The 24,548-nt window shown below is 30.2% G+C and overlaps 1 protein-coding gene across 1 annotated transcript; it reads left to right on the forward strand.

Annotated features, from left to right (window-relative positions):
* Positions 1-5,865: 5,865 nt before the first annotated feature.
* Positions 5,866-23,183, forward strand: LOC129959042 (uncharacterized). Its single transcript, XM_056071820.1, has 9 exons — positions 5,866-6,058; positions 15,703-15,904; positions 17,356-17,537; positions 17,622-17,759; positions 17,946-18,031; positions 18,103-18,304; positions 20,321-20,442; positions 20,977-21,124; positions 21,753-23,183. Exons 1-9 carry the CDS (start codon positions 6,034-6,036, stop codon positions 21,923-21,925), a joined length of 1,278 nt encoding a protein of 425 aa, XP_055927795.1. The 5' UTR covers positions 5,866-6,033; the 3' UTR covers positions 21,926-23,183.
* The last annotated feature ends 1,365 nt before the right edge of the window (positions 23,184-24,548 follow it).

Here is a 24,548-nt window from a genome sequence, read left to right on the forward strand (position 1 = left end):
TTTTCAGTTGAAATCAATACTTTAAATTTGTTTCATAAGATGTATAAAAAAAAAAGCTTGTAAAAACTGCTGAACAAATACAAAATCAACTGAATAAAATTTCTATTTGGAACTTTTAAAGAAATTGCATCTCATTTTAGATGCACAACAGCTTTTGACTGATAATTCATAGTTCTTATGAATGATTTAAAATTATTTTTTTATAAATAATAATCATTTTTAAAAATTCCAAGCAAAATTAAATTAATACAGATTTGCACAGTATGTTCCTTTTGCATTACCGTTTCCTTTATTCATGAATATATTTAGCCCTGGTTAGTTATATTTAGTTATATTTGTTATATTTAGCCCTGGATCTCAATCATATTTAGCCATGAATTCTCAAGTGAAGAAAATACTTTCTGTTCTTAAAAATTAACAACTACTTCTTTACTGGGTTAATTATCAATTGCAAATTAATTAAATTTTAATTAAATAAATTGAAAAAATACAATGGAGAATCTGGAAATCTGTGAAGTAAACTAAGCAAAACTTTATATTATTCATATTTTAAACTATAAAAAGGGCTATGTAGTTAGCTAAACTTGTCTAGCTTAATTTTTTTCCTCTTTATGTTGCATGCTTTTTTTGCATGATTTCTAATTAGTTGTGGCCAACTTTCTTTTTTCTTTTCTTATAGCATATGTCAATCGCTGTTTTTAACATTGATTTTCATATCTTTATGAATGTTAGCAAGTATATTAAAGCCCAGTGAACCTTGTATATCCCACTGAACCTTGTACATCCCATTGAACTTTGTATATTCCACTGAGCCTTGTATATCACAATGAGCTGCGTATATAAATCTGGAGTTGACTAAATTAAAGAAGAGAAATCCCAATCATTCGTGCTTATTGCCGCAATAATCATGCATTAACACACAGAAGCATCATTCACAATCCTTTACCATGGCGGAAGGTATTTAAAAATCTGATTTAATACTTTGTCCACAAGAAATCTGAATCATTGTGACTCGTGTTAGGGGTTCTTTGCAACCCAATTCATAGTGAAGAAATATTTATATCATGTAGGATGTTATTCAGCTTAATTACATTGCTGGATAAAGGATTGTGAATGATGCTTCTGAGTGTTATGTATGATTATTGCGGCAATAAGCACAGGCGATTCAGTATTTAGCAATAAAATTGGCTTGTGGAAGGAAAGGGATTGATCAATTTTAAAACCAATTCAAAATTGCTGAAATATTTGTGCTGTAAAGCAGGAGATTCTGTTTCATCTTGATTGCATTACAAGGTAAAGCTCTAAGTAATTAAGAATTGCAACAAAGGAAAAGGGGGTGAATCTTATGTTTATTCTCTTTCGTGCATAAAACAAACTAAAAGTACTTTGTAAATATTTATGGAAAAACATGTATTATATATTTGTGTAAACGTTACAAATAGATTACTGAGTGACGGTATAAATACTGCCATTTGTTTTTCCAATTTTATTATGAACATTAGTAACAAGTATTATGATGTTAAAACATCATTCTAATGAAAGTATCATATAAATAATTTAGGATTGCATTTTTGTCAAAGAATTTAATTTATTTGTCTTACACGCAGAGATGTCTTATCCATTGGGAAAACGGTCTGTAATAGAGTGACGTCATTGATTTGAGGGGGCTTGAAAGTTTACAATACTTATTTTATTCTAATTTGAACCTAAAAACTTACAATTTAATAATAATTTTAAATATGCTAAAAGTGAAAATATGGTTAGAAAATGCAACTAGATAACCACCAATTTTATAATGTTACATAAATATGTATATCAATTCAAAAAAAGTATTCATACAGGGACAATTAGTGAGGATATTTAAACTGTACTTGTAACTAATCTTCCTTATCGGAGATAAAGTAAATATCTATACTTTAATACCCTACCCCACAAGTGTAATTAATTAGTTGCGAATTAAAATGTCTACTTTTTTGTGTTAAATAAATAATTTTAAAAACGCTAAATAAAATACAAAATGCTTATATGTATTTTATTATATTAATTTAAATGTTGAAGATATCATTATATTTTTGTTTGAAATACAGGTGTAGAATTAAACAGAAAAAAATACTTTATAATATAACTATTAAGACAAACCTTATATACGGTTAAAGATAACAGAAAAGGGCTTGCAAAATCTTATTTTGAAGAAATCGATTTGTAAAATTATAAGGTGTTAATCACAGAACGGACGTTTTTCCCTACCTCATTTATTTGATTCGCAAAGTATTTTCTTTCGGTTCTAGAGCTCAATTTCCTAACTAAAAGGTGCCAAATTATCAAACAGTTTTCTATCCTACGGTTCTCAAATTTGTTAAGACGTACTTTTTTACATTTGAGCGTGGAAATTGATACTGTTTGAGAAGTTCGAAGTTGCTTTTATAGCTATTATTCATTTTATAATATTAATTTGTAAAATTTCGTATTTTTTAAAAATTTAAAATTGCTTTTTCTGCTGCTAGAATTGTGACGAAGTAGTTATTCAACTGCATCAACTATTTTTCAAAACGATTTTACGGAAATTTTCTAAAAGAATAAAGAGATATAGTGGACAGTATTTTTTTTAACTAATCTTAGATCATCATCTACCTTTAACTTTGTTTAAATGAATGGAATCATACAGCAACCATTCAAAGAATTTAAACTTATTTTTCTTAACATGTTGAACAAAACCAATACGTGGCTTAGCTTCATTGGTCTAATTCTTCATATAACTTATTAAATTATAAAGACTTATTTTTCTACGTAGATTAACTTATTGCGACAATATTCATTTCTAAATTTTATATTCTAAATCCAGTATATTGCTATTATGTTATGTTGTAATGGCTTACACTTCCTTTTTACTCAAGAGGCGAGATATGATAAACTGAACCATGCACAAATACAACCAGTGGCATACTGGGTCTGAAAATATTTGTTACTAAGAGGCTATAGGAGCCCACTTACACCAGCAATGCAATAATTCGTATTTTATAAAGAATATATAAAGAATTTTGAAAATGCACGAATTAAAACGAAGAGATGTGAATATAATTTCTGCTATAATAAATTATTATTATTTTGTATATCAGTATTTTTCAAATAAAAATATTATAATTGTTTCTAAAAAATATGTCTTCCTTAGGTAAGTATTCTGTGAAGTGCTTCTATTACATATATTTTTACTTTCTTTCAAACAATATTTACACCACATACCCAATATCAACTGATCTAATGTAATGACTGTAGCTTTTGTCACGCTATAAGTTCTAAAAATTATAAATTAAACCTTACTAATATGGAAGGATGAAAAAGCATAAGTGAATGTTCCGCGACAATTACATAATTAATTTTTATTAATGCGAAGTATTAAAATATTTTCATCACGATCACCATCGGATGTATCAGCTAATCAGTAAATATAAAAAATAAGTATCCATAAGTTGAAATTCTTCTAATCTATTCTTTATCTAAAATCAGTTATACATACTAATAATTACAATATGCATGCACTACATGTATATTATCGGGCCTTTTTTAAAAAAGAATAATTTTAATTTTTAGGACTCAAGATGCAATAAGCTTTTGATGGTTGTAAAGCATACTGTTATTTTGAGAATTTTTAATTAACCCTTTGTAAGGCCGTGGGAAGTATGCTTCCCACCAAATTTATCAATCTTTGTATGAATTTATGTAGGTTGGCATAAGTTCTGGCAAATTTTTATAGAAAGACAGAAACTTAGATGCTTCAGTTCTTTATCTCACACAAAATGATGTGTCTTGATTTGTTACTTAATTATTAATTTACCAAAATAATTAATTAATCAAATTAAATTTATCTAATAAACTAAATAAATCCCTGTTCTTATTCTAATTTTAAGCCTAAAAATATTTTAACATAATTTGACTAGAAAAAAATGGCCCTTTAAAGGGTTAAACTTTCTACGAATTTCTTAAATATTTAAACAATGTTTCTTAACTAAATATTGACATTTTAAAAAATATAACAATGTATTGCATGTAGTTCGCTACATATAGGATTTTAAAAAATAACCTTACAACGTTATATCATATAATATGAAAAATAAATCATAAGCAAAAAAAAAATACTAAATTGCATAATAAATACACAATAACAGAGTCTGAAGAGAAAGAATCAGAAATTCAACAACTGACGCAGCGTCATCTATCTATCTATCTATCTCTGTATATATATATATATATATATATACACTCTCTCTTTATTACTCTTTACTCACTCTTTAAAGTAAAATAAATTAGTGTAATGAGAGAAAAGTAAATAAATTTGAAATTTTTTAATTTTGATTGAAAATTTTTTCATCTAACCTTGACAATAAACAGAATATGGCAATTTTTTTATATTTAAGCTAACTATCAAGAAATATAATTAGCAATACTTTTTTCGCAGAGAACTTTATATTACCTTCTTTTTAATGTTGGAGTTTTAATTTCCATAAACTAAATCAAAGCCAAAAAACGATAATAGTTACGGAAAATAATAATTTTTTACAGTCCCATTTATTTAAAAATTTATTACTTTTGAACCTAACTTCCCTGATTTATTTTAAAACAAATCGTAATTGAGAGTGAAATCTCGTACTCTTTGATTTCAAATTACATTCTCAACTCTAAATTATATATAAAAAAACTTATAAATTAAAAGGACAATCCAAATTAGATGAATTCCGATACATATAATCAACGCATTCAACGCTTTTTCAAAATTTTACAATATTATTCAATAAGGTGTGTTGCTGGGGTGGTAATTTTACACAATTTTCAAACGTAGCATTAAAATAGTGAAGTTTTAACTCCTCTAAAATATGAGGAGTGATGATTGAATAATTTGGTCATGGTTCTCATTAAATGCTTCAAAACCACAGAAAAATAGGAACACAAATTAAATTGATTCTGTGTCTGTAAAACTTAGAAAACTTATAAATGTTCAGCGGAAGAAACAGGAATGAACCCTTTAAAGTGTGGAGAACGCCAATGAATGTTTAACAATAATGACTGTTCTAAAAGCAGGTGTATCGCCTTTCTAAATATTCACTATAAACAGCTCCCCCTCCATTTTTTTTAATGAAACATTACATAAGACATTCAAACTCAGCAGCAATTAAATTTGAATGCCTTTCTTGATTGCTTAATGAGATAGAAAACTTGCTTTTCAAGTTTTTCGACCAGATTCAATAATATGTTTTACCCATATTACTTTTTGTGATATCCTCGTATCTTTTCAGTGGAAATTGATTTGACTAATCACAAACATGTACAATTTTAGAAAGGCATTAATCCTTTAAAATGACTTTATGTAATTGCACTAATGATATTCTGAAAATATCGAAAGAATTATGTAGTCTTAATAATTAACAACTACATCGCAGGAATAAAGAATGGCAAAAATTCGAAACAAATCGAGGCTGCAATGTACAATCTTGATCGTAGTGTAATATAATTCCCCTCAAAGAAAAACCTTTGCAACTCGAAAAAAATATTTCTCAAAGAATGAATTCAGACGCTTACAACGCGCCCTCCATGTGTTGAAAATATCATAGAGCTACTATGTCATTCAAGCAATCGGGTGAAGAGAGTGTTATTCCTCATTAGAAGGTAGTTTTATTAGAAAATATATTTAATTCATATGATTTTTTTAATAAACATGCGGTAATATTTTCTTTTATTCATCTGTAAAATATCTCTACTTTTTTGTTATCTTTCAGATAACTCGCAGAATATTTGCATAGGAAATTCCTCAATATACATAGAAACCTGGCAACACGAAGTATCTGGCGTTTCTGGTAAAAGGGCGTCGGGATAGATTGGTGACGTCACATTGTTCTCGCTTTCTCTCTCCGAAGCTGCGGATTCAACTCTTTAGTGAATAAACAAACTTGGGTGTTTGGAGTTACTGCAAGCATATAAAATTGTGCTACGCTTGTCACTTAGTTTTTGTGAAGTTTAGCTCCGGAATTCTTGACTTCTCTAATGGCTTCGGGTGGCGAAACAGCAAGTAAGATCAGATTCTTTATATATATTATGGATACAAGAATACCGATTCTCTAGTATTTAAATGCCGGCTGTCTGCCGGAGTAGGCGTAACTCCTAACATATGAAATATTCTATTTTCTCTGGAAATACTTTTAAGAATTTAATTTTAATACGTTGTTAATATCACGTTTAATAAGAGATACTAAAGCATTTGTTGTCTCTAGAGGGAACTTCTGCATATTTTCAGTGACAAATAGTTATTTTGACAGTATGGGTGGGGATGTGTTAATCAAGAGCTTCTCGCTTTGGGAGAATTCGGAATGTCATTTTCTGTAGTGCATTATCCTTTCGAAGATCAAGTTTTGTCTGTTTTGTAAATTATTTCCACGCGTGCTTTCTTTGAAGGCGGGGGATTCCTTTCATTAAGACTATAACTTAATGTAATGAAATATTAGTAATTTTCATGTTTGTTGTATTGATATGTATTAAGTTTTCAAATCTCAATGCATTGTATTTCATGTTTTAGAAGAATACCGGTATTAATTGTTTTTAAAAATCCTCATGTGAATTTTTTCCTAATTTCATGATCTAATAGTTCTTATTTAAGAAAAAAAATTGAATCATAAATTATTGATTGAAAAATCTTGATTTAGTTGTACTTTTATGATAGGAACTTGGTGTTTTTTAAAAATGATTTTTAATATCTTAAGATGTGGCTGATAATAAACTTCTAATTCTCAAGCAGTAACATTTGAAGTAATTAAAGAAATTAGTTTTGGTATTTTTGCTTGTATGTAAGGACAGGATATTATAGTTTCTATAAAATATTATGCAGAATTGTAAACAAAACATTGAATATTTTTATCATGTTTCAATAAATGGGTATATTTCAGGAATTAAGAAACTTTTTTTTTTTTTAAACAACTTATATTGCTAAAAGTTAAAAAGCTGTTTCAACTCGAATGATATTCATTGTCTGAAAAATAAATTATTAGATTTCAAAGTTATAGGTTTATAATGAGAAATCGATTTAATATTGTGAAGTATACGATAGGCTTTTCATTCTGACATGGAAGAAATTGTATGAAATGTATTTATAATAGTTATCATAACTGAATTTATTTTGATTTCTATAATTAAAATAAAAGTATAAGAATGTTATTTCTGAATTGTATGGCATTGTTTTTACTAAAATTGATTTAAGATTTCAATATTTCTTTGAGAACACTAAAACTGTAATTTTGGCTAATATTGATATTTTTTACTAAACTCGCTTATTCAGTTTCAATTTAACAGAAGAAAAATATTAATTTTATTAAATGAAATAATTCAGTAAAAATCATATTTTTCATGAAACTGCTTGTATTAAATAGAAAAAAATGGCTTTAGCTGAAATGGATAAAACGATTCTATGAAACTATTAAATGTTGGTAAGAAATTAAATCATTTCTTTTATTAGAAATAGTTATCTCTAGAATATTATGTTATTATTAACTTAAGTTTCTGATTTGTTTGATTGAATGATAAATATTGAGCCTTAAACTTGGTTTTGGATATTTATGGAAGCACAAGTTAAAAATCCTTAAGAAACTTGATTTAAAATTATTTAATATTTTATTTATATTTTAATTTATATGTAATTTATAAGATTAATAGACTCGCAATTAAATTTCTTTTGTAATAAAACTTTTATCCTCAAGAAATATCTCATTAAAGATATTTTTAATTGTATCTAGTTGTATCAATATATTGATATAAATTTAGACAACATTCAAACTGTTGACTATTCTAAACTTGTTATCAATGAGAGAAAATTAATTCTTTAAATCTGATTTAACCTCAAATGATAAATTAATATAAAGTTTAGGCTAATAGTCTTTTATCTTGGAAATAAAAATACATATATAGGGCTTTGATGAATTTAGAACCATTCTCTAATATTAAGTATTTTAAATTCCTGAGCCTGAATTTTATTTTTACTATCTGATATATCTATACATATAGTTAAATCTTTTTAAATAGATTAATTTTTCTTAAAAGCAGTCTATAATATCTTGAAATATATAAGTATTTAAATATTTTTCTTTATGGTAAATGGATTTTACCGAGAAATGTTAAATACTTCAGTATTAGTCTTTTATATATCTCAAAATTTTAAATTCTGTAGTATTTAATATAAGGGTTATCTTTTAAATTACTTTGATGTAATAAGAGCAATCTATATTGATGAAAAACATCTAACTAGATAGAATATCTTTACTAAAATTTTCCAATTAGTGAACCCTTCAGTTGTAACCATTAAGTACATTTATATATTAAATTTTTACATTTTTATACCTATAAGTTACTGATGATTATACCTTAATGCAATAATGACTGGCAATCCATAAACATGTCCAGTATTCTCTTAATTCAATACATATAAACATACTTGCAAAATAAGGATATGTAACTAGATGGTGAATATAATTATTGTAACTCTTGAATCGGTAACTCTTCTGACACTTCTTGTCCACTATTTCTTTAAATCTTGCAAACCAATAATTAACATAATATATCAGTAAAATTCATGTTAACTCTTTGCAGTGCAGTATTCCATTACATGGAACACCTAATTTCATTTGCTTCGAAAATTATCTTATTCAACTATAAATGGAAAAAAAAAGTTGTTCACTTTAAATAATAGATGAATAGTTTTTTTAATAATAGATGAAAATTTAAATCAAGCTGATGCAGAATTTTCAGCTATAGCATGTTACATAAAAGCCCATCCCCCCCCCAAGGAGGTTTAATTTTTTCCCCATGGGGAAAAAAAAAATTGCCAGAAAAATAATTTCAATGTTATTTTGATGGCTCTATCTTAAACGATTTATTATATATATTCTTTTTTATACGAAAAGCATACGTATAATCATTGGATAAAATTAAGTATTCCATCAGCTGGAACACTACGCCGATAGCGTTACTCCGCGGGACGCTATGCCGGAAAGAGAACACCTGTGTCTTCATTTCCTGTTCTCCCTTTTTCGTGGAAAATGACATCAATTCAAGGAATAGTGTTTGGGAGGGTCAGAATTCTTAGAAATGACCGACCCTTACAATGAGTCCGAAGTTCTTGTGGTTTTTTATTTTTATCAGTCGTCTTGATCATCTAGAGCTGCACGGAGTTTCTTGCTCTTTATTTTGAGTTACGCTAAGGTTCGTTTTACAGTGCAAATATTTTTAATTGTATACATATATTATAGCTTATTTTCTATTTTATATATAACTATAGATTTTGTTTGTAAATTGTATTGAAAATAGCCCGAGATCATTGAATTTTTTCCGAAACATATGCTTCAAAAATTGCCCTTCAATCGCGAATCTAAGTATGCCTCTTAGAGGTACACCTTTGATCAGGCTAAATTTGCTACAAAAGTGTGTTTTTAAAATTCAAACTTTAGAGATTTTTCTCATTTTCGCGCTACACAGCAATTCTCGCTTAGTCGCACTTTTTAGAGCTTTGCGGCGCAGTGTTCCAGGTAATGGAATACTCCCAAAATCAAAACTATAATCTTCACGGAACTTACCCTTTGTATTCCTATAGGCCTAAATAAGTTATCTACAATTTTTTGAAGTTTAAAATTTAGTTTAAATTAGTGTGCTGTAAAGGATTAAATCGTTATCCCTTTTAGTTTTTTGCTGGCTGTTTTAATCGTGGTTATTTTAATACTTTAATGACATGATCATTCTAATCTTAACAAATTGTTTAACTTCTCTGAAATCATATTTGTTGTAGGCTTGTTCTAAATATCATTTCTTTCTAGTTTCATGAATTTTTGTGGCTTTTTTACTCAACTATAACATTCTTCGTTTGATTTAATTGAAGCATGGAGCATTCAAGAAAGTGCCATTGCAGCAATAAAAATTTTGTGTACAAAATGCCTTTGCAGTATAAACGACTTAATTCATTTCGAATACATCACTGAATGAGTAATACTTGAGGGAGCTTTCCAACACATCTGAATTGTCAAGGAAGGTATTGGTGGCTAGCAAAATACGGAAAAAGCGATTACTAAATACAAGGGTGATAATTGGGCATTGCGACATGTCGAAAAGTGTCGGACAAATCATTTGAAACGCTTTCGCACGGTATTTTCAGCAGAGGGAAATTCGTACTGGGGTCTCTTTATTATAAAAACAACGGATTAAAACGGGGAATGTGCAATTTTGTTAACGTAACTGCCATCACTTTTTATTAACTGCTTGAGTTTTGTAACATTACGTTCCTTTCTATTTCCCGGAGAAATGTTTCACATGAAATTACAAGTTTTCAAATGGCAATTTTGTGGGTCGTTTGAGAAAATCCCATTTTTAAAATTGTGTTGAAATAAATCCGACATTACAGAAATCGACATTATCGGATTATGTCAATTTCCAAATTTTCTGGCCCTCTGGAAAAAATGGGACCCATCCGTTTCATTTTGAATTTTATAGCTTATTCTAGATTTCTGTATTTAAATTGTAACACGTGGATCTAACGATTTCTCTGTTGACCTAAATAGAGAATTAGTAGAATTCGACTAAAGTGGCACGCAATAGTCTGTATTCCACGTTTTACTTCATTTCCATTGGCCTTATTTTTAAATGGCTTTGTTGCGTGTAAAGATTAATTTTGTTAGCATGTAACGTAAGAGTGCCGAAATTTTGGAATTGACGAATTTCACCGAAAACTCTCGCTCATTATAGATGTCAGATGAAAGCTGTTTGTCTTAAAATTTTAAAAAATTTTTAGTTTACATAAAATGCCGTAACTGATGTTTTTCACGCATTAAACGTTAAACCACTTTAACATTATATGTAGCATATTCTCAATTTCGACGAAATCAAAACTTCGATTTCTTGTATTTAAGTGTGTTGGAAGGAAAACGACTTTAAATGCCTTTTACATTTTAAAAGGCCATAAATGGGGAAAATTCCCATTTCGCTTTTTCTGAAGCTGTCGGTTCCTCTTGCGATATTATTTAATGTAAAAATGGAAGCCGGCTGTTCTAGTCAGACGCAGTTAAGTATTCAGTAACTGAATCGATTCGCGACTGTCTGGGGCATCTTCTACCTCTCGCGTCGAATAAATCATCCTTTATAATTTTCTGGGCGTTTTAACTCGAACTTAATAGAACTCGAGTTCTCCATGTTTTTTAATTCCAGAATATCGTGTGTGTGTGTGTGTGTGTGTGTGTGTGTGTGTGTGTGTGTATATATATATATATATATAATATGGCAACTGAAAATGTCAAGTTTCTATATTTCAGTTTTCTTTCCTGTAAGCGTGTAGATGCTAATTTCTCATTATAGTTTCTTAATGCAGCATCGACTTGGAGATTCAACTTATCGTAGTTAAAAATCTGGAACTGGGCTTGATGAGCTTTCCATAAATCTTAACACGCTGTATAGCGACTAAAAGGCTATTGGAGACATAATTTTTAAACTAGGTTACCTAAATAGTTGTTTCAGTGTAATTGGACTTGTCGTCTGTTACTCTCTAAGTTTTCCGAATTAGATTATCTTGTAATTTTGTATTGAGATTATTTAAAGAAACTTCATTTTATTTGAAAGCTGAACATTCGAAATACTTCAATCTATTTTCGGTAGAAAACAATTTTTGGTTATCTTATCTAGATCCGTAAGTGAATGTTAAATGACAAACTACATTCCTTTGCGTTGAAATAAGTAGGTTAAAGTGCCATTGGTTTTGCAAAAATGTTGCTTTTTAATGTCGCAAAGCAGAACTGATTAATTACATTATATGTACCTGCCTGCAAGGTTATGCTGCATGAACTCCATTTTCAATCCATTTCATTTTTAAAAGTCGCGTGGGTCTTAATCTTTGTATTGAATTTCGCCACGAATACTTGCTTCTATTTTAATATTTGAAGGAAGGTTATCGTTCGCTAGTGTCCCCATGACTTCGCCTGTCGGTTTCTGTTTTAAGGATGAAACATTTAATTTCCTCTTGGTGGATTTTGTTTTCGCTTTTGAGGAAGTTCATGAGGTTAATGATCTAGCGAAAGCGAGCGAGTTGCTTAATGCAAATTAACACCGAGTTACCATTGCATCTCATACGGTTTAATTGAGTAAAACTGAGTTTTGAATGTCTCGACGATTCGACGTACTTAAATTTAATTCAAACTTTTAATTTGTGACTAATGATAGCGATAGGCATCAACATTCTTTAGTTCTAGCCATATAAAAGCTATTCATTGTTTGTTACTAACTTATTGTAATTTTAAAGATTTTATCTTGTTTGGCCTTCAAGTGTGTAGTCGTGCATAGAAAATTCGTAGTTAACAGCGCTTGCAGCTTCTTTGTCGTTGCAAAATTGTCCAATCTACCGTCGAAATTAACACTCATTTTCTACTTAACCGCCGGTTTTCTAAATTTATTTCTCTGAAAACTGCTGGTCTATTTGGATTCACTTAAAATCTCGCAAGCGTTGTGGCCCTTTGAACTAAATCCAAATTATCCAATCCAATTTTTTCCTCTCATTTCATTGAATAAATGGAAGTCCTAATTTACTGCCGATAAATTGAACGGTTTTGAAAGGAATATTGTATTTATAGAAACATCTTAATTCTAAAATACCTTCAGCATCGACTACTTTTTATATTCGCATGTATAATTCTTGAAATTATTCCCAGTGTTTCGTAATTATGAAATTGATTAAATTGAATATTGTGTCAACGGGCAGTAAAAGAATCAAATTGAAAATTTTCTTCAACCTTGTAATGAATTTCATATAGAAAGTTTGTATTAATACTGTGCTACTCTGAATTGGTAAAATGTTATATGCAATTGCCTTCAATAATAATAAAAAAAAAAACTCAATTTCACTGAAAACTCGAGCTTTGTTAAACGAAACGACTTGGGAATTCTATACTTAAGTCTGAATCTTATAAACGCGGTGACATCTCTAACACTGCAAAACTTCGGCTTCTAAATTGCGAGATTAAGCTTCTTAAAGCTTTTGTCTATTTTATCATATGGAATTGGTGTAAATTATTTTTGTCTAGCCAGGGCAAAAATACGGAGTATTAAAACATAGTATTCTTAAATATTGGGACTTGAAAACGCGGCTGACGTTAACACGATGCTTAACTAAAATGCAAGATACGACTTTCTACTATCGATCAATTTGCTGGTTTAGATCGTTATGTAATGATGGGTTATATTTTTGTCGGATTGCGATCGTTAGCAAACTTATAAATACTGAATTACGAAGAGCAAATAAAAAAACAAATTGTCCTTACAAACGCAGCTTCCTCTTCATTAATGCAATTTCAGTAATTATAGCTAAGGTCAAATTTGATTGGGAAAGTTATGTGAAAGTCTTTAAAACGGACCGGACTCGGAGAACTCGTAATAAAACGAGGACAAATCGATAAATACCATTTGTCTGTGTTAGATTTAACGATCCGTTTGATCACAATGAATGAACTTAATCGTAATTTCTTTTTTCTTTTTCTTATTGACTTTTCTATGCTTCAAAGAATGCTGTATTTTTCATCTATTAATATGGAGTTGCAATCTTGCAAAATACTTTTGCCGTTCGTTGTTGAAAACAATGCCAAAAACTCCTATTGCTATTCCTATTGTATCCATTGAAATTAAAGACATGCCTCAAAACAGTAAAAAAAGTTTGCATTGTTTAACACACTGACTTCCTTCGAATTTTATATAAATTGACTGGGAAAATAACTTGGATTTCCGGCTTTTTCTGTGAAGATATGTATATAAATGTCATTTTATTTTGGTGAATTTTATTTCCAGTACCCTTCACGCTATGAAATTTACGACAGATTAGCATGTTATGTTACAAATATTCCCGGGCCAAATAACAATGTGCACACCACGTCGGTCACTTTATATTGTTAATTACCGAATGTGACCGGCACCCTTGTACGATGGCTCAAAGAGTAGTCCACTTCGCCGATCACTCTCCGCCATACTGAAATGAGTGTCGGTTACTGGTGATACCCATGACGGTAAAGTGTTAAAAATGCATCGAACCATTGTTGCCTATTTATAATGGGCAACATTTTCTGGCGATCTTGTAAAATACCTCGGATATAAGGAATCTATTTTTATTGAAACAAATCGCAGAAGAATGAACTTGCGGACAGAGATGAGAAATAGTTGTTAGGTGCTTCTCTAATACAATTTTAAGTATAATCATCCTTATATTTAGAATGTGTCCGAGGAAACCAGCTTCTATTGAAATGGCTAAAATTGCAATGTGTCGTCTCGTAAAGCAATTGGAAAGGGCGTTTTCCCGTAAAATTCGTTCTTTATAGAATCGGTTTTTTATGAATGTTAACAATAATGAATTTCGCTATTTTATGAATGTTAACGATTTTGGAAATCGTTTTGATTCGATGTCGTATTATATATTTGATTATGCACAGCTTATTGAATTGAAGAAAATTCTGTAATTACGTGTATTGAAACGGAATGAAATCTAATCAATTTAATAAACAGCGTTTCTAAGCTTGCCTCTTTACGCATTCTCGTAAAATTTCTCTCTGAGCACAATAACATTGTGCGATGCAATGTTAAGATGCTACATCTGACGGGTAAAGCTTTTTGGGGCACCAAACCGCATGTCTCACGGGTTTTGTCCTTGAATGTGTTAATGGGCAAATAATGTGTAGAGTATTTAATATTCAGCAAGAGCTTGCTAATATAACCGAAATAAACTAGATGTATTAACCTCGTAGATTTTTTATTTCTTAAAACCAGTATGAGAGGATTGAATTCAAGATGTAAATTATAAGAAATACTTAGAAGGCATTTCTCGATACATTTCATATCGGAAGATTGAAGAAATATACACGATGGCCATTAAGTAGCACCTCGTTTGGAAACTTTTGCTGTAAAATTCAGCGGAATGAAACAATTTAAACAACGGAATTTATCTCTACACGTTTTCTATCAAAAAATTTAGTAACAAAAATTGGATGCTGTCAAATTGAAAATTGGGACACAAAAAAACATATGGAAAATGAATATGCAAGATTTCTTTAACCCCATTACCTACGAATTAACTTCCTAATTAGATGACGCATCCTATTTGAGACGTCTATTTTGATTCCTCGAGTATTTGAGGTATTAAATCGTTTGGGTGATTCTTGCATTTTAAATTACTTTTACTTAATTGCAGCTTTATAACAGAAAATTCGGCAATTCGATGCACGTTTCAGACGCGTCCATTATATACGAAGGGGTTAATTTTCGAATGAGAAAAATGTAATTGAAAAAAATGAATGGCATACAATGTGAAATTCGTAGAAAGTCTTATATTAGCATTAACCCTCCTACAATATTTCTAATGCCCTGACATTGCCTGTGATCCAAGATAAAGCATTAACTTATGTTACAGGATATGATTTGATATTTGGTCATTATATATTCATTGAAGCATTTTGACGCTTTTAAAACTTTCGTTATGCCAGTTTAACTTGGTATCAAAAGACCAATTCAAAATTTTCAGTCGTTATTGGTAAAGAGAAATGTATAAAGGAATTATTTATTCTGAATAGCTTTTAAAAGGCTGTTTGCATCATTATCCAATAAACATAACTTTACTTTGCTCTTTTATACCTGAAGCTAATCTTCCCCTTTTCTCCACAGCGGTGCTGGTTACAGGTGCTTCTGGATATATTGCTGCTCATATTATAAAATTACTACTTGACGAAGGTTATAAAGTACGGGGAACTGTTCGAGATGCACAAAATGAAGCAAAGGTCAAGGTTTTGAAGGAACTCTGCCCTGATGCCACTTATCCTTTGGAATTGGTAGAAGCTGACCTATTGAAAGAAGATTCCTGGAAAGAGTGAGTCCTTGATTTTAACATTCTCAGATCAAGGATTTTTCTCTATTCAGTATTTTCATTCCGATAATCAAATTTAAATACTTTCCACATGAGTTTAGTTTTAAGGACTACATTTATTATGCAAAATAAATGTGGTGGTTTTCAATTTGTTTGTCCATCTTTTATTGAATGTTGAGTGCCTTGAACTTGTTATATTATAATAAAGAATAGAATTAAAATTCTAGGTGCAAAGTATTTGAGTGTGTGAATATTTAAGTTATTGGTAGCTATTAAATACATTAAGTTATAACAAATCAATGCTCTGTTCAAAATTAAATATAAAATGCTTCAAAAATATTATAGAAGTACAGCTCACAGTAGTGCTCTATCTTCACATAATGAATAAAACAGCCTGCTGAAATTTTCCTAGAACCATCTTATTTAGTATATAAAAATAATTTAATCACATTTTATTGGATTTTTCATTGAAAATTTGAAATTTCCCCTTCTATACTCTAGTACTTTCATTCTCATTTCTTAAGTAAATTGTAGAATTAGTGTTATCCAATTACATTTTCGCTCTTTGCATGACAAATTCCATCTCAATATTCTGAAAAAAAATTGGATATGCCTCATTAGTTTCGTGCCAGTGTCATAACTTGAAATATTTTGTTTTGGTGTTTGGACTTTAAAAATGAATACTCGATTGTTTTCCAAACATGCACAATATTTTGAAGTCAAAGAATAATTTTTAATTAGGAACATAAATAAGATAGTATTTTTTTCAGACATTAATTATGTTTATGAAGTTAATACTGTTGATCCAGTTTTGCTATACAAAATCTTATAAGTTGCTTTTGTTACTGTAAAGGTTAGTTAATCAAGATGGATTCTATTACTTAGGTTTAAATTGTCTCTTATTTTATTCCACATGAAAATGGATTAGAAGATAAAAAAATGCTTAGATTTAACTACAGAAGTAATAAAACATTTACATATAATTCTTATTTTGCTTAAAATTGTACGATTTTTCTTTGTCCTTTGTTATTAAGCAAAATAGTTCCATACTCGGCTTGTTAGCTGATTGTATTAGCTTAACCAAAGATGGCGTTTGTGCCATTAAACTTGTACTGCGATAATCCTTATAAAGCTGAAGTTAACTAGGAATTGCCATGTAATTTCATCCTTGATACAAATTTGTACTTAAATAAATGAAGTTTGTTGAATTTCAGGAATTTGACTTCAAAACTACAAAGTGTTTTGCAGTAGTTTTAAATTTCTATAGTGGCTAATTTCTTCCATAAGTCTCTGATACAAGAAACTGTTTCGTTTATTCATATTTACATGTCTTGTCCCCCTACTTGAGTGTAAGAATAAGGAAAAAATTTTTAAGGCTTTAAAAATTTGTTAATTCATATAAATTCTCTGGTATGTTTATAGAACTTACATATGTAATGATTGCTTGTTTTCAGGGTTGTGAAAAATTGTTCCTACGTAATACATACTGCATCGCCCTTCCCCAGTACAACACCAGCTAATGCAGATGATGTTATAAAACCTGCTGTTGATGGGACAAAGAATGTTTTACAGGCTTGTGCAGATGCCGGAACCGTAAAAAGAGTAGTGATTACTAGCTCAGTTGCTGCAGTCCATGGTGAGTTTCCTACCTTTTGTATTATGTATATTTCTTTGTCTTTAAATTGAATTCTTGTGTTAAAATTTGCATATTGCCTTTTAGGGGAAATGGTGATGGAAGAAGGAAAAGAATATACTGAAGGAGACTGGACTAATACTGAATCTGCTTCTCTTGATTTGTATTCAAAAAGTAAAACTCTTGCTGAAAGAGCTGCTTGGGACTTTGTGAAGGAGCTCCCTGGTATGTGCAATATTTATTGTAGCAGTTACTGTCATTTTGATGTTTGTTGATGTAAATTAGTATTAATAAACTGAAATTTGAATTTCGAATAAAAAATAAAATCTGACTACTGGCTTAGAGAGAAATAACAATGTGTTATAGTTTATCATGCAAAATTACTTAGCATAAATGTTTTCTTTATTCTAGAGGATAAGAAATTTGAGTTGGCTGTTATCAATCCTGGACTTGTTTTAGGACCTGTCATTAATGGTGCAATATCAACGAGTGTTGAGGTTTGTATCACTTCAATTCTTTTAAAATCCTGAAATTTGCTTTTACATTTCTAATGAGGCTTTATCTTTAGATTGTTAAAAAGCTGCTGGAACGTTCCATGCCCATGGTTCCTAAAGCTAACTTTGCTGTTTGTGATGTGAGAGATGTAGCCCTGGCTCACTTGAAAGCAATGACACTTTCTAATGCTGCTGATCATCGACATATTATCTGCACTCAGAATGTTTGGTTTAAAGATATTGCTTTAGCCCTTTCTAAAGAATTCAAACCCCATGGTGAGTGCTTCTTGTATATCCTCAATGTTTGTTCTAAAATATGGTTCAATTATATTACTTGACTTGTACTATTCATGTCTGCATTGCCATTTTTAAAAATGTAACGTTCTGGACTTTTGGAGGATTTATTCATGCTAAATCTTGTTCATGAAAGCATTTAATTTACTCTTGAATTAAATAAGGAACTTCAAAGTAAGGGTTGAAGTCGCTTCTACAAGAAGTTTTAAAAATGCCTTTTTATAAACTTGATGATAGATTAGTTTTGCATGGAAAGTAATCTGTCTGGTAATCTGATGGGTATTAATTCCATAAAATAATAGTTGGTTCTTAATTGCTCTGTGGTTGATAAGCATTTTCCAATTTTACTTTTGTGTCCATGTTTTTTATTAATATGAACAATCGTTACTGAAGTCGGTATTGGAAAATCTATTCATTTTAGTGTCAATGTAAACCAAGCATATAAATTTTAATGGGGAAGTTGGACCATTTGTAAGAGTCACTTGAATATTAACAAGACTTCACTAAGCATATCTTGTATACTTGTAACTTTCATTTGCTTGCAAGAATAACAATTGCTATTTCATGCTATGTTCATTTCTATAAACTGCCGATATTTTGTAACAAATGTCTCATTGTAAAATTTTGAAATTATTCCGAACTTCTATAATTTCATTTAATGAACTTCATCATTGGCAATTATATACCAGACTTGTCTTACAGGATTTTTGTTTTTTTGTTGTTGTTGATATCTTGAAAGTAAATTGTTTTTGCTGAAGGCAGCAGTTTTGAAAATGGGGTTTTGATCGAGTATCCATGATTTTTAATGGATTCCATAATCTTGCTGAATTATAAACTAAAATTGAGTCAATGTATTGGACACAAATAAGTAAATTAGGATATCAAATTAAAAATTGAATAGACAATCGCAGCCCATGTTCTAGAATAAAAGTGTTAACTTTCTTGAATTCTGTTTACTTAAATGGATGTTGATGGAGGGCCTGGAAGGTCTCCCCTTCGGAACTACAGGGTTTCAAGCTCGAGGCGCGACTCCACCTAACAACCTCTTGTAGTCTGGTGCACGTTAAATCTGTTGGGACCAAACGTCCTCCCGCTGATATGGCGTGGAAGTTTTTGAGAGGGGATGCTGTTTCGGGTGTCGTCCTTGTCATCTGACCGTGGTTCTAAATTATGAGGTCCGACCCAAAGTAGTCCTAGCATTGCTTTAAAACGGGACGTTATTATAACTAGATGTTTTAAAAATTGAAAATCGCATTCACTTTCAGAACTATGAGAATGAGTTTCCGTTTTGCATCCTTAATTATAAATGATTTTTACTAATTGGCTATTTAGGTAGTTCCTTTATTGGATAAGTTTTAGTTTGTAAGACATCAATATTTTTATGGTACATACGTTAAATCAAAGATCTTGAATATTTGTGCATATTTTATAAAATTTTTACTGCATCTTTTCGTTAGGATAACACTGACGATTTCAGAAATGGTACAATTTCTTAGATGAATTCAGCTATCGAAATAAGTTTCACATTAAGTTTATACTGTTAGTTCATAACTGATAGGGCAGGATCTGCTTTTTGTATAAACTGTGCTACCGAATAACTACTTATTCAAGATTACGGATGAGTGTAGAAAAGCAGTTTGTGCTTCAGTCATAAAAAATGTTTTAAAATTTGACGAGCACAAATATCTTCTGTTGGAATGAAAAATCGAATATTTTTTATTAAATGAAATCTTTATCATTTTATTCATGGTTTTAATGAAATATTCTGTAATTCTAGCATGAACATCCAATTGTAAAGACATTAATTTTAATTCTAAAATATAATTTGCGATTTGATTAGACAAGAATAATCACTTGTTAGAAAATATCTTTTACCCGTGTTTGCAATGGATATTTCTTCATCTGAAGTCCAGACTTGAAAATTGATCCCGTATTTAAATGTTACTTAAACTAGTGTTCATGTAATTTGTAATTGATAAAATCTTCATTTCTTTGCAGGCTACTCCATTCCAACTATGGTTGCTCCTTATTTTGCTGTGTGGTTGAACAGCTTTGTTGATAAAATGACTCGAACCATTTTGCCACGTATCGGCCGTGAATTCAGATTTGACAATAAAAGGGTATGTATATACTTATTGGTCTTTAGAAATAATTAGATAAACGTTTTTAGTTTTCACTCATTAAATCCACCACTGTTGTATAAATTCTCAATCTAGACCATTATTTACATCCATTACCAATGCAAATATTTACTGTTTGCTGATGGGGATAGTTTTCTTGGTTGTTGTCATTTAATGACAAGTCATTCTGAAAAAATTCGTGTATTTACTGCTTCTTAAAGATTAACTTTCGAAACTCGTGGCATTTCTCAACTTGCATGGTATATTCTTAAATGTGCAACACCATTAGAAAGTCGAATAAAAAATTAGTTTAATTTTATTTGAATGTCCTAATGATTGTGTGGCTTTTGTGTCGTAAAACAAGCTCGAACACTGTTATGAATTGCATAACAATGTACAAGAGCATTAGTTGCAACATTTTCATTTTCTATTGTGTGTTATAAACTATCCCCATCCCGAGTTGTTCATGTTGAAATCGTTGTAACCATTTTCTCCTATAATGTGGGGAAACTCAAATATATTGATTCTTTTCAGATGCGAGAAGAACTTGGTATTACACCTAGGGAGTTGAATCAAACTTTGATTGACACAGCTTACAGCCTTATAGAAAACGGATTCGTGAAAAAATCGAAGAAATACAAGCAAAACAGGAAGGATTCCGTTGCAGAACAAAAGAATGCAGGTGAGTTTGCTCGATAATTTAGTTTATTTCAAGAGTAATCGTGCAAATTAATGCAAGTGTCTCTTGCAGCTTATGCATGTATCCAAACAATTCGCATTTCTCTAAGAATGCGAGCAGGATATAGAGTATGAAATATGCCCTATCTTAAAAAAAAAAAAAAAATCTTGGTGTTGATCAGTGAACTGATGGAACTCGGTTTGCATAATATTGATCTTTAAGGATATTATCTACAACACCAAATGGAAAAAAAGAAAGTACATAACATTATAAAATTGTTAGATATCTGTATATTTATTGATTGGCATTTGCTAGACCTTAAAACGTGAATCGTCGATTGCCGATCTCCAGAATGCAAGGCAAACTTGGTGGATTAAAGTCCTTTTTATTATCAATTGCCAATCGTAGCTTTTGTATTGTTTTCCTATTTATTGCATCAGCTTCAAATATTGAATACTCTCGATTTTTAAGTTTTAGATTTTCGTAAGTTTGTAAATGGTACTTGGGCATCTTTCTAAGCAAAGGAAACTCGGTTGTGCTGTGCATGTATTCTAAAAACTAAGTGCTTAAATTAGACTAATCTTAGAATATCCTTTTTAAACTTGCGAGATTTTAATGAAAACAATTTCAGATGCTGAAGAAAATGCTGAACAAACTGAGGAAACTGAACCCAAAGAAAAAGATGAACAAGAAAAATCGGAAGACAAGGAAGAAATGAAAGAACTTGAGCCTGAGGATAAACCTGAAAAGATGATTAATGGTGAAAATGAAATTAAGGCCCAAGAAGGCACTGCTACACAGTAGATATTGGAACTATTTGCTAATCCATGAATTGTGCATTTGCTATTCTCCCCCTCCCCCAATGTTCTGTATCTGTGCCTTTAGTTGCTGCTCTGCTGATAGTTACTTTACTTCTTTTTTTAAGGTGTAAGGTATTGTGTTTGTCTCCTTGCATTGAATTTTTTTATTGTATATGTAGATGAAGCTTTTGTGAATGCAGCTTATTTTACTATTTATTAAAGCTTTAATTTTTGTATTCTGTGATATTTCAGTATGTATATACTCATCTTGCAAGTCCAAGATAAAGTTGTGACGCATCTACCGAGTTGCTGGTCAATATTCTATTTAAAATTGAATGAGTCGTTATGGCTTGAATTTTAATCGTATTTGAATACTATAATCACAAATTCGTTTTTAATGCTTAATCTCGTTCAATTTTTAATTCATGTGTTTCTGTACAATTGAACTTGTCAGTATTGCAGCAACTAAACTTGTTTCTACAATTAGCCTCCATGCCTATCTTTTTTACACAGCTCATTGAAATAGAATTTTTATTCCTGTCTTATGAAGTCCAGTATTTTGCTAAGAATCATTGAATGCAATGTGCTTGAATATTGTATATAAGATATGCTTAAGGTTTCATTTTTATGACACTTTTGAAAATGTCTCATTCCATTGTCTTAAGATTGTGAAATTACATGTAAACCTGCCAGTTTTATTTATCTATTTACAATGTATAGTTTATCTTGCTACTTTTAACTTTACATTTTTTATTTATGTAAGCATTTTTGCTTGTGCTTGCTTGTCTTTTTAAACACCTGATACGCAATTTATATTATACACTTTGTACAATATTTTTGTTAGCGTTTATATTTTTTTGTATACAACATTGGTAACTATATACACCACTAGATGAGCTTTTTGTATTATGTAATATAGTTCGATAAAACTTCCCCTTTTTTGCTCAAGTTTACCTTTTTTTTTAAGCTTATTTTTAGTAGTATGTAAATGTGTTGTATTAGTTTATCGCTTGGCTTTATAGATCAATTTTTGTGCTGTTTTATTAGAACTTAATCTACTTACTTTTAAAACTGGCTTCAGTGATGTAAATTTGCATTTTAATATCTTGCTTTAGATCAAATTTCTTTCATTAGTTCATTGCATTTCAATATGTAGTGAATAGCTTTTGCTGCAAGGAATGTTCATGGACCAGATTGTAGAAATGTGAAGTTATTTCATTTGAATGTAAAACTGAACTGCACAATAAAAATTTTAATTTAAATCATTGATTTTGTCACTAATTACCAGTATTGGTCGAATCTTTTAAAGATCACTTTATTTCCGCTTCTGACATGCTTCTCAACTTTTGCAGATTTTCATTATTTTTAATACTTTTTCATTTATAATTATAACATGCGATACCTCGTTTGACTTGGGCTGAAACATAGGCGGGCACCTTAAGATCGTACCGATTTATGATTTTTTTTTATTTGAAAGCTCATACTTCCGGGTTTACAAAACTGTTTTTTTTCTACAACACTTGATTAAAAAAACTAACGCCTTACATAAGATTGAAAGCTGAAAAGAAACTAGAACCTTTTTTAAAATTTACTGCAAGTGGAGCAATTGGATGTGTTTATTAGTGTTAACTATATAAATGAATATTCTTTCATTCTTGGAAAAGATGAAATTCTCTACTAGTTAAACCAGAGTATAGAGAAAGGAAAAGCTAAAATTTCTTGATATTCAATGTAAGACAGCCGATTGACGCTACAAAATAACTTTCCCACGGCAGAACTTTGCATTGAAACGGCTTTTCATGTTCGCTCTTAGAAATCATGAAATGAGGGTAAGGACGGTTGTATGAATGTACACTTCCAAATAGCATAAATTACCAAGATAATTCCAAAATGTTGATCAATATCATAATGAATATATTAAGAACTGCATCAAATTACATATAATGAACTAAAACGATATTTTTATAGGCATGCAATGCAGAATGGAAATGAAGGCTTCGGTTGTCTCCTTTCAGAATACACTTCCCAATGAAAGTTTTTGAAGTTGCAAACTCTGAAATTAAGTGTAAAAAATACAATTTAATAAAGGCTTTAGTGGAATTAGTTTTCCTCTGACGTATTTTATTCTGAAATCTGTAAAATTGTTAGTGGTTCTGTTCTTGATCAGGGGTGAGTGAACGAATCGAAGCAGACTTTCATTACCTATAATAAGTGGATTTGAATTATACTCTGGATCAACTTTTAAGAGAAGAAAGGAATGAATTTAAACTTAAAATTATGGCATAATTTACTTTTTAAAGAGATTTTATACTTTAAATGCGGTCTTCTCAACTGATAATGCATAAAAGTCCCATATCTGTGGTATGTTTTTAATTCTTTCTCTGCTACAACTTTCAAAATCCACATACCATATTCTCTAGAGAGTGCAGTTGAATAATTCCAATGGTATAAGTTTTGAATTTTATAGCCTCTTATTCTATTGGCAGTTGTGCAAATAACAAATGCTACATTTACTTCAAAAACTTTTTGAGAATTTTTATTAGATTCCTTTATATCCTCGAGACAAACGTGTTTAATGTATCGACTTTATTCGTGATTTTTTTTCCTTTAGTTTGTTTTAATGTATC

The sequence above is a fragment of the Argiope bruennichi genome, chromosome X1 (assembly GCF_947563725.1).
Source record: "Argiope bruennichi chromosome X1, qqArgBrue1.1, whole genome shotgun sequence".
NCBI lineage: Eukaryota > Metazoa > Arthropoda > Arachnida > Araneae > Araneidae > Argiope > Argiope bruennichi.

What these genes read in the sequence shown, in the direction of transcription:
- LOC129959042 (XM_056071820.1), top strand. Translation starts at nt 6,034, where the DNA reads ATGGCTTCGGGTGGCGAAACAGCAA. An exon ending in CTCAGTTGCTGCAGTCCATG is followed by an intron (nt 17,538 to 17,621) that starts GTGAGTTTCCTA and finishes ATTGCCTTTTAG; the next exon opens with GGGAAATGGTGATGGAAGAA. An exon ending in TAAAGAATTCAAACCCCATG is followed by an intron (nt 18,305 to 20,320) that starts GTGAGTGCTTCT and finishes ATTTCTTTGCAG; the next exon opens with GCTACTCCATTCCAACTATG.